Source organism: Jaculus jaculus, chromosome 16 (assembly GCF_020740685.1).
Source record: "Jaculus jaculus isolate mJacJac1 chromosome 16, mJacJac1.mat.Y.cur, whole genome shotgun sequence".
In the NCBI taxonomy this organism is placed as follows: Eukaryota; Metazoa; Chordata; class Mammalia; order Rodentia; family Dipodidae; genus Jaculus; species Jaculus jaculus.
The window spans coordinates 10,299,441-10,314,169 of NC_059117.1; the positions used below are offsets into that span (position 1 = coordinate 10,299,441).

General features: G+C 49.2%; 1 protein-coding gene across 1 annotated transcript in view; it reads right to left on the reverse strand.

The window, feature by feature from the left end:
- Vwc2 (von Willebrand factor C domain containing 2) overlaps positions 1-5,980 on the reverse strand; it is a 119,814-nt gene extending 113,834 nt beyond the window's left edge. Inside the window, exons 1-2 of the mRNA XM_004652931.2 lie at positions 5,717-5,980; positions 4,838-5,530 (exon numbers count right to left, since the gene is read on the reverse strand). Coding sequence (XP_004652988.2) covers positions 4,838-5,530; positions 5,717-5,980 — 957 coding nt within the window. The remainder of the gene's footprint in view (positions 1-4,837; positions 5,531-5,716) is intronic.
- Between the last annotated feature and the right edge of the window lie 8,749 nt (positions 5,981-14,729).

Genomic DNA, 14,729 nt, shown 5'->3' on the forward strand with positions numbered 1-14,729 from the left:
AACCCTTCTACTTATAAAACCTAACAGCCTGGTTTTGACTCCCAGTACACACATAAAGCCAGATGCGCAAAGTGGCACATGCATCTGGAACTCATTTGCAGTGTCAGGAGGCCCTCGCATGCTCTGTCTCTCCCCCCTTCTCTCTTTCTCTCACTCTGCCTGCTTCTTTATCTCCCTCCCTCTCTTTGTCAAATAAAGTTTTAACAATTCATCAATGTCATAAAACATATGAAAAGAATAAAAGCCAATGTATTTTAATTGCTGGTACCCTCTGCTGATTCTAAAAGGCTAAACTTTTATACTGTAATTTTATCCAAATTAAAAACCAAATGCTTCCTTGGGCATGGAAAACAAATTTAACATTACGTTGCCCCTGTCTGCATTGGGAACACATTGAAAAGTCCAAAGAAGTTGTGTGGGCTCTTCCTCTAAGAAACTTAAAACAAAAATAAAAAACGTTACTGTTTAAGTGGCGTTAGGTAGAAAGGTAGAAAATAAACTATAATTTATAAAAGTCAAATTGAAACAAAGCCAGAGGCACCAAGAGCTGGACTGACTCAGAGCCTTGATGTGGCGTGACTCTGTGGTTGGACAAGGCCAGCCTGGGCTTGGTGAAGCGACATCAGCCTAAGTAATACAAATGCCATTAGACTGAAAAGCATGGTTGATGGTGTCTTTCTCTTTCCTGGCACTTGCCCAAAACTGCAATAAACATCTATTTACATGAGGTTTGGGTTCCAAATTTCACATGGGAATATTTTATTTTCATTGATGAACGTGAAGAACTGAGATTTTAGAGTACAGCTAATGAAAATCAAACATGATCGCTGTGGGAGGGGGGCTTGCTTTAATTCGGTGACCCCCCCCCCCAATCAATCTGCCCATAAGATCCTTCTCAGGTACATTTTTCTCAGCTATTCCCAAACTTTAAGAGACAGTCCAGCAAGCAAAGTACATTAACTCATTTTCTTTTTCTTCAAAGACATATATAATTGTCAATTGACTTTCTGAAGGCTAGAGATAATAAGATTGACATCCTGAACTGATATTATCCAACCACAAGCAAATAAACATGAAGGGCTAGTTATCTCATGCAGCCTTATTCCAGAGTGCCAGGCATACTGTGCCAGACTGCATGCAACGCTGAGCAAGGTTGTAGTCCACTGTTTAGACCTTCCTAGCTTCTCCCGGACTACTGGGATCCCATAATGGAAACAATTTGATTTTTAGATCAAACCACAATTTCTTATGAATAAATTTCATATTTGATTTGCTCCTTCTTTGGATGGTAACCATCAGGGGGTACATTTAAAACTGATCAGCAGAGCAACTTTGTGACTGCCTAGTTCTCTATGGTACAAGGACTCAGCCACAGAAGTAATGGAAGAACTCGTAAAGTAACACTCAAAGTGAAGCAGACAAAATCAGAAGGCCAAGAGGGTGTTCACTTGGCATTACATTATCCTCTTAACCTGTGCCTTCTCTTGCCCACACTAAATAGCTCATTTTTCTTGGGCCTATTTGCTACAAGGTGAGATCATTGATACTGTGACCCACGTCCTTCTCAAATTTACATGAAGCCCCAACCCTCAAAATGTCGCTACACTTGGAGACACAAAGAAAGAGGTTTGTTAAAAAGTGAAGTCGTTGGAGTGAATGGCAATCGAATGACTGGCCTCCTGATAAGAAGAGGAAAATTAGAGCTGAGGATTCAACATAGTCATATTGTGCTTGCCTACCTACTTAGCATGTTCAAGGTTCCTGGGTTCAACCCCCAGAACCAAACAAAAGAGAAACTTTGAATACAGATATATCCACAGGGAAGGACAGATAAAGAGACAGAGAGACAACAGCCGCATACAAGCCAAGGAGTCATGACCAAAAGGAATCAACTTGATCTTTCTCTCACACTTAAAGCCTCTAGGGGGTGACACATGGCTATGGCTTAAGGCACCCAATTTGGGGGACTTGTGGCAGCCTAACAGGCTAATTTGTCCTAGTAGAAGGAAATCTACCTATGTACGTAAATATACATGCATATTCATATGTTGATACCCTCATGCTGCTAGCAACTTCCTGGTATTTCACTGGGTCAGTGACGTCTTATACTGGCATGTGGCTGTAGTAGCTTTGATGTGGTAAAAGAATCCAGAAAGGAGGAGAAAGAAAGAGGGGGGAACCTGTAGCAAAAGGGGCAGAAAGTGTGTCCCCAAGCGCAGGGAAGCTCGGTAAGCTCTGAAGCTGACCTCTTAGGAGAGCCAAAACCTACAGCCTCACAGGCACCTGGCCACAATCTACATTGGAAAAGAAATTATATATTTATGGTTGCTTTTGATTTGTTTTTGAGGTAGGATCTCACTCTAGCCCAGGCTGACCTGGCACACACTCTGTAGTTCCAGTTCACCTCAAGATAAAGGCCTCTGCTTCCTGAGTGCTGGGATTAATGGCATGGACCACCACACCTGATTTGAACTGTACTTTTTATCACAGAAGCTCCAAGCACTTCAGAGACAAAATGCTTTCCTTTCCTTTTGCAATAATCTCCCTCCCTTCACTCTTTTTACCTCCCTCCTTCTTTCCTCTCTGTCTTTTCCTCCCTCCCTTCCTCTTCTCACTCATCTCCTGCTCACCCAGAACAGATATATGAACATTTGCCGAACAAAACTCCACCACTGCACCCTACGGACTCACAGCTGACCCTGTACTCTTTTTCAGTAGTACATTGTGGAAAACAAAAACAGACACAGCCACAAATTACTGCCATGAAGCCACAGCAAATAAGGAAAATGCCTAGAAATTCACCTTATACTAGCAGTAACGAGCAAGCATGGTTTCATAGAATAAATTCTGCATATATGGTCTATATTGTGATAGAGCAGATACCTGAAACTTGCTGTCAGCTTTACAGCATGCAAGCATGTGTGCACCTAGTGTCTGCAAAGACAATGAAAGTTCCGAATGAAGAGTCAAAGATGGAGGAGCAGGGAATACTCAACTCTCCGCTTTTAAAACTGCAGTGTTTTGCTGCCCTTTCATCACTACCATCTTCTAACCCCATAGCTTGAAAACACATCCGATCTATTCACTACCAATTTCTGCAAGCAGGAATCAAAGGCACCTCTTCTCCACAGGCAAGGGCAACTACATAGCTAGCATGAAGCACTTGGTAATGAATGACAAAATCAAAAGTTTTAATGTTTTCCTGTGTCTGTGATTCCAGGAACATGTGCAGCTCTCTGGAAGATGTTTGGTTCCTAAGATGACAGTATTTTAACTGCTCAGCTTGCTTCATGGAGCTGTCCTTTAAAAAAATGGTGTTTGGGGGGCTGTGGTATGAGCAATACAAACAGCAAAGTTTATTAATTTTCAAACAACTGCCTAATCTGACATTAGGAGTTTATTATATGAACCCACGCTGCTTGAGGGAATGGCTTTGTTGGACATCTGCTCAACCACCTCACAGCACTTCGATCCCAAAGATGAAGTTACTGGGGGAGAGCATTCCTGAATCCCATCCCGGTTTGGGTCACATGGAATTTTCATTCAAGCTGTCATTCTCCAAGGACTGGGGAAGTCTGAAGCTACATCCAGTCACAAGCCTTGGGGACAGCTGGTCCCCATCTCACTGGGGAGAGGAAAGAAACCAAGGGGGCATGTGCTGTATTTCAGTCATGCACTGGATTGGTCCCCCCGATCTTTCACATTTTGTATGTTATTTATAGATCTAGTCTTCCTGGCTTTAGAATTCCATAGAGCTCCGTCCACACCTGTTAACCCTCGCCTACGATTAATTAATGCACCCTTCCCATGTAGGATCCAGGAATCAGCCAACTCCAGGAGACTCTAAAACGCTGCTTTCTGTTTTCCAACCTCTGCTTTAGGAGTTGGAGTGGACAACACGCTCTGCAGATGGGGAAAATATAACCCTCTGCCATGCTAAGCCGAAAGCCAGGGCTGGGCAAGTCAGGAAGGAATCCCACCTTAGAGAAGTTTGGGACCAGTGACAGTTGTCCCCACCACCCCGGGCAGAGACACCTCCCCCCAAAGCGGAAAGGCGGCTGCAGATTGAGTGCAAGTGCCTGAGTGAAAACTACCTAAAACTGCTTAGTTTGACACATAAACCTGCTCTGCAGTAGCTTCCCCGCCTTCAGCACATTACTTAAATGCCCGTGCCTCGCTTCCTCTAATTTATACAATGGCAGCAGACAATGGGCCTCCTAACAAGACGTAAAGTTCAACTGAACCACGTGCAAAACACGCTGATGCCCAAACCCCAAGGCCTAGGGAAAGGAGCAGGCCCACCAGTCACCTGAAACCATGCCTGGACTTGCACATTCTGCCTTCCACCGTGCTTGGCACTCACTAAGCAAAATGTTATCTTTACTAACACTGACAGTATTTGCATGATACCTGAGCACATGAACTGGCAAAACGGCTTATTTATATGACTAATCTCTCTTAATTAGCTATCAGCTGAAGAATATGTCCCAAGTGGCAGGTTAAATTACAGTGTTTGAAAACAGGCTGAGCACTTCACCCACAACACTTCTAAATGAGCCGCCGTGAAATCATGTTGCCAGTGCAGGCAGTGTCTTGGAGTGTGACAGGGTTTCTTGGAGTGTGACAGGGTTTCTTTCTAATGAAACCTTTCACATCAAAACCCAAAAGAATCAGTGTGGAGCGGCCACACTTTTTTTAAGGACCACCTGTGCATTGAAGGGAGGCTGTGTTAATGGGGCGCCTCTTCTTTAAGGTAGGGAGGGGGGGTCATAAAATCAAAGCTCTTTCACCCCATCCTGGAAGGTGTCAGGTCGCCCAGGGGGCTCTGGCCTCTTACCACGAACTCTTCCAAAGTCTGGTAGGTCTTGCCCCGGAACTCGCAGTAATTCTTCCTCTCCTTGCACTGCGGGCAGCACTGGCTGGTGTCGACGTGGATGCAGCGCGGGTGCAGCCTGGGGCACTCGGGCTGGGGGCACAGAGGCCCCTCCTCGGTGCACAGGCACGGGCAGGCCGAGGGGCCCGGCGCGAACTTCTCCCCGATCGCGTACACGAAGCCGCTCTCGTCCACACAGCCCTTCCCGCGGTAGTCCGGGTACGCGTACTCCTCGGGCAGCTCCGGCGTGGGCGCGAGTTCCAGGCTGATGGCTTCCTGGGCGGCGGACGGCTCCCACTGCGGGGTGTCCCCGCGTGGCCGGACCTGCAAGTCCGCGGCCTTGCTGCTCCCGGCCTGGGCAGCCCAGGCCTGCTTCTGCTTGCTCCACGCCTCGCGGCCCGCGAGCCCCCGGCCGCCCTTGCTCCTCCAGTCCCGGCCGCCACCGCCCTCGTCCCTCGCCGCGCGCCCGAGCTCGCTCACCCGCCCCGGGCCGTCGCGAGACGCGTGCTCGCGCTTCTCCTGGCCGGGCTGCTCGGGCGCCTGGGCCAGCTTCTCCAGCGGGATGCTCGGACTGCACAGAGCCACCATCAGGCAGCAGGTGACCAGGAGGGAGCTGGAGAGCGCGCCACCTGCCATCGCCGCGGAGCTGGGCAACCCCTAGCCCGTCCCGGCGGGCGGGCGGGCGGGGAGCGCGGGTGACGGGAGAGTCGCATTCACAGCCCCGGGGCCGCCGTCCCTGCGGAGAGAAGAGCAGCGCCACTGAGCCCCGCCCGAGGCCCGCGCGCGCCCCGGCCCGGTCCGGCCGGGCGCCGCCGGGACTCCCGCATTGCTCTAGAGATTAACGAGCCCGGGGGAGGGGGCGGGGGCGACTTGCCCAGCGCCGGTGCCCCGGCGGGCTTCTTTAAGCATCCCCAACGTGCAGGAGCACACCGGAAAAATCACGTCCAAGACGAGGCTGACACCGGCCACTGGGGCTCCTGCAGGCGCGAGGAGTGCCCGAGGAGACGGGCACGGGTGGCTGGCGGAGCCCGTTCCAGGCGGCAAAGCTCGCATCAGGAACCACATATTCCTGCTCCCGGGCAGTCCCTCCCTGGGTTCTGGCTGCATTTCCCGAAGGTTACTCTGTGGAGAATTCCGCAATAGGGAAGGGTACGGCCGGATGTGCACCGACCAACAGAAACCCTTTCCCACCGGCCCCAGCACTTTGTGCCTGGGAAGGGGGCTGCGGGAGAAGTGGATAGCAAGGCTTCTCCGGAGACCAGGTGACTCATTGGTAACTTCTTAATGTCACTTGTCCCCGGGAACACACGTCCTCTTTCTCTAGTCCCAGTTGCCCGGAAGAATGCCCCCCCGGCCCCTCCCCAGACCGCTAGGTCGGGGATTCCCGAGGCTTCGCTCCGGGTGACCCCCCCCCCCGTGCTGGCGACCAGGAACTGTGACGTGAACCGGGTCGCCGGCCGCAGCGCAGAGTCTCTGAATTGCTCTTAACCTGGGAGGGGTCGTGGAGGCGAGGGCGGAGTGCCCAGCAGCCCTGGGGGGCGGGGGAGAGGAAGGTCTGTAGCGGGGGTTTCGGGTTGATAGCAAGGGGTTGGAAGCACGTCTGTGTCGCTCCAGAGTGCCCGGTAGCCTTCATGGATCCCAAAGTTTCTGCCGCTCCAGAGCCTTGGACACCACCGGGCAGAGCAGCTAGCTCTCCGGTTCTGGGTTTCCCTAGGAGCCCGCCCTCGGGGCGCTCCAGTGCATCGGTCCCCTCCACCTCGCCCTGTGCATTTGGACTCCACTCACGCCTCGCCCGTGTTAACCCCAAACAGGGCAAATCGCCCATATTTACAAACTTGGGTCACGGAAGGGGCCCCTCCCCAACAGCTGGGGGGCCGAATGACGGCCCTGCCAGTGCCGGTGCGCGCGTGGCGTGGGTCCCCACCATGCACCCCCACTCCCACCCAAGACCCCCGCCGACCCGGGTCCAGCCTACATACATGAGCTCAGGTTGCGGGCCTGACGCCCGGCTGTGCGCGGGCGCGACCCGGGGGAAGCCGTGTTCATCCTGTGGCCGCCGGAGCCCGGCGCAGTCCCCCCGCGCGCTCCGCTGGCGCGCGCACCAGGCTAAGGCGTCTGCCTGGGCTCGAGCATCCCGCCGAGGACGGCAGGCCAGCAATCTCGACCCAGAGCCCCGGCTCGTGTCAGCCACCGCGCCGCCCACCGCAGCTCATCCCGAGGTCTCGACCCTGAGCCTCGGTGACGAAGCGCCCCGGGGGTCGCCCGAGCTCCGCCTCGCGGTGCTAGCTCTCAGCCCGGAGGTTGCTGCAGCCCGAGACGCCGGTATGTCTGGAACGGGAGTTGCCACCCCGAGCGCGTCCGGCCGGCGAGTGGCACGAAGCTGGCGTGGAGCCCGCGCCCGCCCGCCCGCCGCCGCCGCCGCCGCCGCCGCCGCCTGCCGCAGCTGCCTCGCGTCGCCTCGGGCCGGACTCCCGCCTCTGCCGCCCCCGCTCGCTCCTGCGCTTGGGAGGGAGGCGGCGGCCTGGCCGCGCGGGCAGCAGGGGAGGCTCCGCACGCGCTCAGCCCGCCGCCCACCTCCCGGGCAGGGCGCCGACCCCGCGCTCGCTGCCATTCTCCTGCTGGGCACTTGCCGCCTCGCCACCGCCCCCCACCCCCGTTTCCCCTTGGCCTTGGCCCCTCCTGTTTCTTTCTCCTCCCCCCCCCCCGCTCCCTCCCCCGTCTGTCTATCTCTCATCTCCTTTTCCCTAATTAGTTCGCTCTGGCTTCACTTTCAGTGAACAGCTTGCTTTTGCAAGTGTTGAAAAGTGTAAACCAAACTGTTAAGTTTCGGAATTCCCAGGCCTGTTAACGTAGACTCTGGGGAGACTTATTCCCCTTTGCATGCACAAACTCGGAGGTGCTGACGCGGAACAGCAAGAAACAAGGCAGTCTAAACGCAGCGTTTGCAGGCTCCAGGGCACCGAGCCTATCTGATTGCCTTGTTAGAACCTTAGCCAGGCGCGGTGGCGCACGCCTTCCATCCCAGCACTTGGGAGGCAGAGGTAGGAGGATCGCCGTGAGTTCAAGGCCACCCTGAGACTACATAGTGAATTCCAGGTCAGCCTGGGTGAAATCCTAGACTGAAACCTTACTTCGACCGCCCCCCCCCAAAAAAAAAAAAACCTTAGTGTTACAGCGGTCTTCGTCCTTCCAGGACAGAGTACTTGTTCAAACACACCTCTGAAGCGGGATGTTTATAGAAATGACCATTGCTTAGACAGTAGTCGCTACCCATATGTTATAATCCCTGAAGATGCTTTCCCAGACTGGAGCTAGGGTCTCTGCAGAGGGTAAGGGCTGCTCTGAGATGAATTTTTCTCCCCATTTTGGTACAGTGATCAGTCCAGATTTAAAGGAGATGCCAGAAGGAACAAAGACTGAAAATTCCTGAGGAGATTGTTTGTTTTCCTTCCCACAAGAACAATAGAAAACACACAATAGCCAACGGTGGGGGACGCGTGGGGAGAGTAGAGGGTTCAGACCCAGGGCAGTGCAGCTTTTCTTCCGGAGCCTCCCCGCCCCCACGGGAAGGAAAGGGTCATCTTTGCTAGTGGGCTGCAGCAGCAGGGGCTCAGGGCTCCCGGTGGTGCTTGGTAATGCAGAGGCCCTGGGGGCTGTGAATGAATGTGGGCTGAGGGGAGCGACTGTATGCAATCAAAGAGAGGAGCCCTCATGAGATACCTTGAGATACCATCAAGTGTTTTTATCGACATAGGCATTGGCGCTATTTGCTTTATCGATTAGCTAACTGCTCCAGTCACTAGATACCTGTGTGCTTGGCTTTACCATATCTTTCCTCATATGGCTACAGGCATCATGTGCATGTGGTAATAGAGTGTGTTTGAAAAAGTGAACTGCAAAATTGGTTTGAGAGTATGATGCAGAGAATGGGAGTCTTCATTTTTTGTTATCACCTTTGAATCCAGGGGGACCTGAGATTTGTCCTTGCCTCCTGGTAACCATGTCACGTGCTTCTCTAGGAAGCAGAGTGTTACTAAACTGCCAGAGCTGCTTTCTATCCCTACTGCCTAGCTTCCAACAAGACCACATGGAGAGGAAGAAAAGAAGGGATGTGGGAAGGAAGATGGGAGGGAGAACAGGGAAGGAAGGACTGGACACACCCAGCTGCAGTTTAACTAGGAGCACACCAGCTCAGAGCTTCATCCTCAGGTCATGACCCAGCTGGACTCAATGAACCTGGTTCTCCCTTTTCAGCTGACCCTACACAACCCCCCTCACTGGACCGCACTCTCACGAGAGTGGAGAAAAGTAATAGTGATGAAAGAAACTAGGATGGACTTCAAGTCAGTTCCTGAGACTTACTCATCTGCTGGTCATCTGCATGTCCTCATACCCGTGTCCACTTCTGACAGGGGCTCCATGCTGGTTTGCAAGTGAAGGAGGAAACAACTTAATAGATAGATGGTGAGGCAGAGTAACTTGATGGGAAATGAGGCCCTGACAATAAGGAACCAGACAGTAGGGTCACCTTGGCAGAGGAAGCAAGCTTTGGGCTGGAGCACCTAAAAGCAGCTTATGTGCAAGTGAAGTGGAAGAGATGATAGGAAGCTAGGATGCAACAAAGCCATCTGCTGGACCTGAAGGCAGCAGCTGTTTGGGATTGAGAGCGGAAAACAGGTGGTGTGAAATAAAAAACAGAATGAAGTTAAGGTGATGAAAAATATGGTCAAGAAACAGAGACGGACTTAGAGGGCTTGGAAATGAAACACTGGGGAGGAATGTGCACCTTGTGAATTTTCTTACACAGTTTGGAAGGACACACTGAGAGCGAACTTACACCTTGTGACTTTTCTTATATAATTTGGAAGCACACACTAGGAAGGAACTACACCTTGCAATTTTTCTAAGAGTTTGGAAGCAGACATTGGGAGGGGACATATGCCTTGTATATTCCGTAATTTAGAAGCACATACTGAGAGGGAACATGTGAATGTGGAAGCAGACACAGGAAGGGATCAGGCACGTTGTGAATTTTCTTACATGTTTGGGAGTAGGCACTTGGAAGGAATTTGCACCTTGGGAATATTCTTACATGTTTGGAAGTAGGCATTGGGAAGGAACTTGAGCCTTGGGAATTTTCTTGACCTAAAGAATCTGCTTGGCCTTGCAAAGGTGGACTCCATAGGGGTGGCAGTGGAGAGATGCTTGGTTGCCAGTGTGCCTGTCTTCACGGCAAGAGAAGAACAGACAAGCTTCTAAGAGGAAGGCGGGTCTCTGTGAATTCGTGTTCTTTGTATGTGGAGTAGAACTTAGCCAGTGGTGAGTGCAGAAGGCTCCTCGGTATATCCTGCTGGTGCCAAAGGCAAGTGCCCGGTGACTAAACCCAGGTTAACCAGTCTCTTTCATTTCATTCACACCTTCCACCAAATCCCATTCAACTTGGATTCTGTACATAAGGGATGAAGGAAATGTTACCAAGTTTTCCTCTTTCAGGACCACGGGGAATAAAAGCCACTTCCACCAGAAATCAAGGTATGCAGGACTTCCGTGGCCCAGGCTGAGTTTGACCATTAGCTCAACTTAATGAGTGAGAGGAGCCACTGCCATGCTCAGATGGTTTTTATGGAGGTATACAGAGTAGGCTTGGCTGTGAAGGGAGGCACTAATTAAAGTTCTGCTCTGGAGCAGACTGCTGGCCCAGAGCAACACTCCATTACTGCTCACCCTTTAGATGCATGCTGAAGCTGAGAGTTACAGTTCCCCGGGCTGACCTGCTGCGGGCTGCCTGAGCACAACACACCTCGGGGACTCATCTTTTCTACTTGGATGCCAAAGTTAGCAGCATCTGTTCAGACAGTCAAATGCATGACTCAGATTCTTCCAAAATCAGCTGCAAAAGCTTGCTTCTGGAAGGGGCTCCCAGGATTCATTTTTAATACATGATAAAGTCATCCACTGTGTGAGCAACATGGACCACATCGATATTTACTCATAGAAATGTTCATGAAAATAATGATTATGAAAAATAATAATTGATCAGAGTTTTCTGTCTTGGGAAGCTTCATAAGCAAGTTGCTCTGAGCTCTAAGGACTGCTCTTTGCCTGGAGCTGGTACAGAAAAGGACACAGGGCATCAGGCACAGAGACGGTGCATTCAGCTCTGTCTTCTAGGCATGGGGTTTGCCTTCTGATTGCTTCTGTAGCTCATGGTCTTTCCATCATCAAGGGATCCAATGTGGCTGTGACATGACAGTGTCACAAATGTGACACATTGTTTGTTTCAGTTCTTAAAGGGGGTGGAACATGCAAGAAGCATAATAAGAATGGGAGGGTATTTCCAGGGGTCTTGATGAGAAGTGAGAACTCTCCTAGAGACAGGCGCATGTCTTCCTGGCATGAATTTTCCCTCTGGCCCTAAGCTGATTGGCTTCCAGAACAGTCCATAGTATGGCTAGGGACTTTGACATGTTTTGTGGCAATTCCCATGCTTTCCAGAAAGCGCTAGCTACCAGAGCAATGACCGAGCTCCAGCATGTGGTATATAGATTTTCATCTGTAAATGGCCACTCAAGTACCTGTCACTCTGATACTGTTTGATGCTCAGACCCAAGGCTGCAGATGTGGCTTGGAACAGTGGAAGCAAGCTTCTTAAAAGTCACAGGCCTGACTGCCATGTGGAAGTGGTTTTTCCATATGGAATCCAAATAGGAAAAACTCCCGATGCTTGGGATGTAAGGAGGAAACACTGTGAGAAGTATGACGAAAAGTAGAATATATGGGCTGTGAAGTAAATGTTCAGTGATTGAGTCTTAACCCAGGGAAACTAGGGACCAAGGAGAAGTGTGAGAAGCAGGACCCAAGGATTTTTGCTTAATGCACTCACTGGAACCATGCAAAGGCTCCTTATGCCCACCTCTAGAGACTTCCATGATATACACTGCTATGGGTCCTTTGCAGTTGGTGGGAATTTGGGTTGGCTTAGTTAGGGCTAAACTGCCCAAGATGCCTTTTCTTTAAGAGGCTTTATATTCTAATTTAAATTCAGTGCTTGCAAGATGGTGTTGCATATTCAAATGTTTCTCAGAAAATTGGTTCCAGAACTCCCTGCAGATAACAAAATCTTAGGTCTTTATGTCCCCTATATAGAAAGGTGTATTTGTCTATAACCTATATGTTTCAAATCATTTGTACATTGTTCATTATACTTAGTATAATATACATGTTATGTAAATAGTTGCTATGCTGTATTTAGGGAGTAATGACCAGAAAAAGTCTGGCCACGCTCATTGCAGATACAAATTCTTGTCTGAATATTTTCAGTCCACTGTTGTTGAATCTTCCGATGTGGAACCCATCCATATAGGGAGCCTACTGGGCTTATTTATCTTTAGATCTCCAGTTCTCAATTATCTGCTTTACTCATTTCTGTATTCCTCCCAATTACTGTGTGTTTATATATATAGTAGTTGCATGATGGTTGCTTATCAGATAAATTGACAATGAATCACAGAACAACATAACTTAAAGGCAGTTTTCCTCATATCTCTCCTTAGTTCCCCACCTCAAAGTTAGTCTTAATCATTCAGTACAGTCCAGCAAATACACTGAGCTTGCCAAGTGTAGTGGTACATATCTTAAATCTCAGCACTCAAGAGGCAGAGGTAGGAGGATCACCATGAGTTCGAGGCTAGCCTTGGACTGCAGCGAAAGTTTCAGGTCAGCCTGGGCTAGTGTGAGACCCTACCTAAAAAAAAAAAAAAACAAAAAACAAAAACAAAACAAACAAAAAAAAAATGCTGGCCTCTCTCAGGTACTAAGTATTTGTGGAGGACTCCTGTATTTCCCATTGTTATCCAGATCTTTGTAGGCATTTACAGGTATTCTGTCCCTCACTTAAGACCATGTTAGTAATTAAAAGAAACTACTCACTTTTGGCACCAATTCAAAAAAAAAAAAAAAACTGAAATTTCTCTGTTCCAAATTCCTGTTTTCTTGCTCTATTGATACCATTTACCTCTCATTATTCCCCAATACTTTGTGATGTTCAAGACAGAACTCATCTGTGGGGCTATTGAGGTATTAGGTGCCTGGTCACTACTATGGGCCAGTGCTAAGGCCACAGGGGTCTTTGGCATTTGAGAATGGACGAGCTTTCGTTCCCGTTTCTTTTGGCTGGAGGAGACTGTATGCTGCTCACCGGCCATTCGTCTTATCCTATACATCTGTTGCTCAGTTCGGTCCATGTTGTTTGTTACCTTTCATTGCTCAGACAAAACACCTGAACCAAAGTGGATGACAGGAAGAAAGATTTTATTTTGGCTTACGGTCTTGAGGGGACGCTTCATGATGGCACGGCCAAACCTGGCATGAGAAGAGCCCCTCCACGCATGGCACTCAGCAGCAGCACAGACTAGCTCTGGCAAACCGGGTCTAATAGACTTCAGAGTCAACTCTCAGCAGCATACCTCTTCCAGGAGGGATCCACCTCCCAAACTGCAACCAGCCAGGGACCAAGGTACGAGTTCATGGGGTACATCTGATCCAGACCACCACAGTCCATCATCCTGGTAATCAGAGTCCTACCTGTCCATCTGTCAGGAAGTAACCAGTGTCTTGCTTCCTCTAGAGATTTGGTGAAGGGCACTTCAAGGTCCCATTACAAACCACAGGACTTTCTCCCATGTGGGTGCTGGGTTTCTTTTAGACTGATCTCAATTCACTGATAAATGAGCACTCTTTATTTTTTATTTTATTTTCACTTATTCCTTCATGGATGCCCTTTCTCTATACAGATTCAAGCTCTTGGTCTACAGAAAGAAACGCAGTTTCCTTTTCTCTACTGAACTTCTTTGAACATGTGTTGCCTCACATTCCCTCGACTTCTGTTTGCCTTCAAAGTCTTTACTTCCCCTGCATTTTAAAGGACACTTTTGCAGTGCTGTTCTAGGTTGGCATTCAGGCTTAGGACGTCACTGTTCACTGCTGCCGACCCTATCAGAACTCCACACTTGAGTTATAGTACACTCATTCAAATACGTTTTTCTTTCTTCAATAGCAACTTCAGCTCACTCCAATTCTTGAATTTATCAAGTATTTTTAAAAGATGTTTTACCTCTTTGGTATCAACTTGTATCTTAAAATACATACATACCTGGCCAGATGTGGTAGCTTATACCTATGTTTCCAGAGCTCAGTCTGGAGGCTGAAGCAGGAGAATTATGAGTTTGAAGCTAGCTTGCATTCCACGGAAAGTCACTGTCTCAAAAAAAAAAAAAAAAAAAAACCCACACACAATAAACAAACAAAACACCCAATACAACTTTGTTGCTTAGCTATGCAAAAATATTCTCTTTTCTTATATCATTAGGCTATAAGTCCTTTTCTCTTATTTTCTCCTCTCTTTTATCATCAAGTCAGTATTGCCATGTAGCCCAGGCTGGCCCCAAATCCATGATCTTTCTTCTCTGCCTCTCAGATAATGGGAGTATAAACATGGACCACCATACTCAGGCATACAATTTTTCTTATATATTTTTTTAAGTTTCAAAACATGCTTGTTGAAACTAAGACACCCCCCACATTGGCCCAACCTTATTTTCTTTACCTTCATCTTTGCTTCCCTTGGAAGGTCTTCCACACAGTATCACCCTTGGAGCTGCCAGCTCCTATGAGGAAAACCCTCCTTATACATCCTTTGGTGGTCCTTGAAGGGTTATTTCTCCTTTCAGAGATCTGAAAATGAGGACTGCTGGGTTTCTTTCTGTTGTCATCAGATTGACTTGTACCATATAGTGGGGTATGAGCATGACTCTATAAATGAAATATTTGGCAAGTAGAATCCATTTTTGCAAACTAC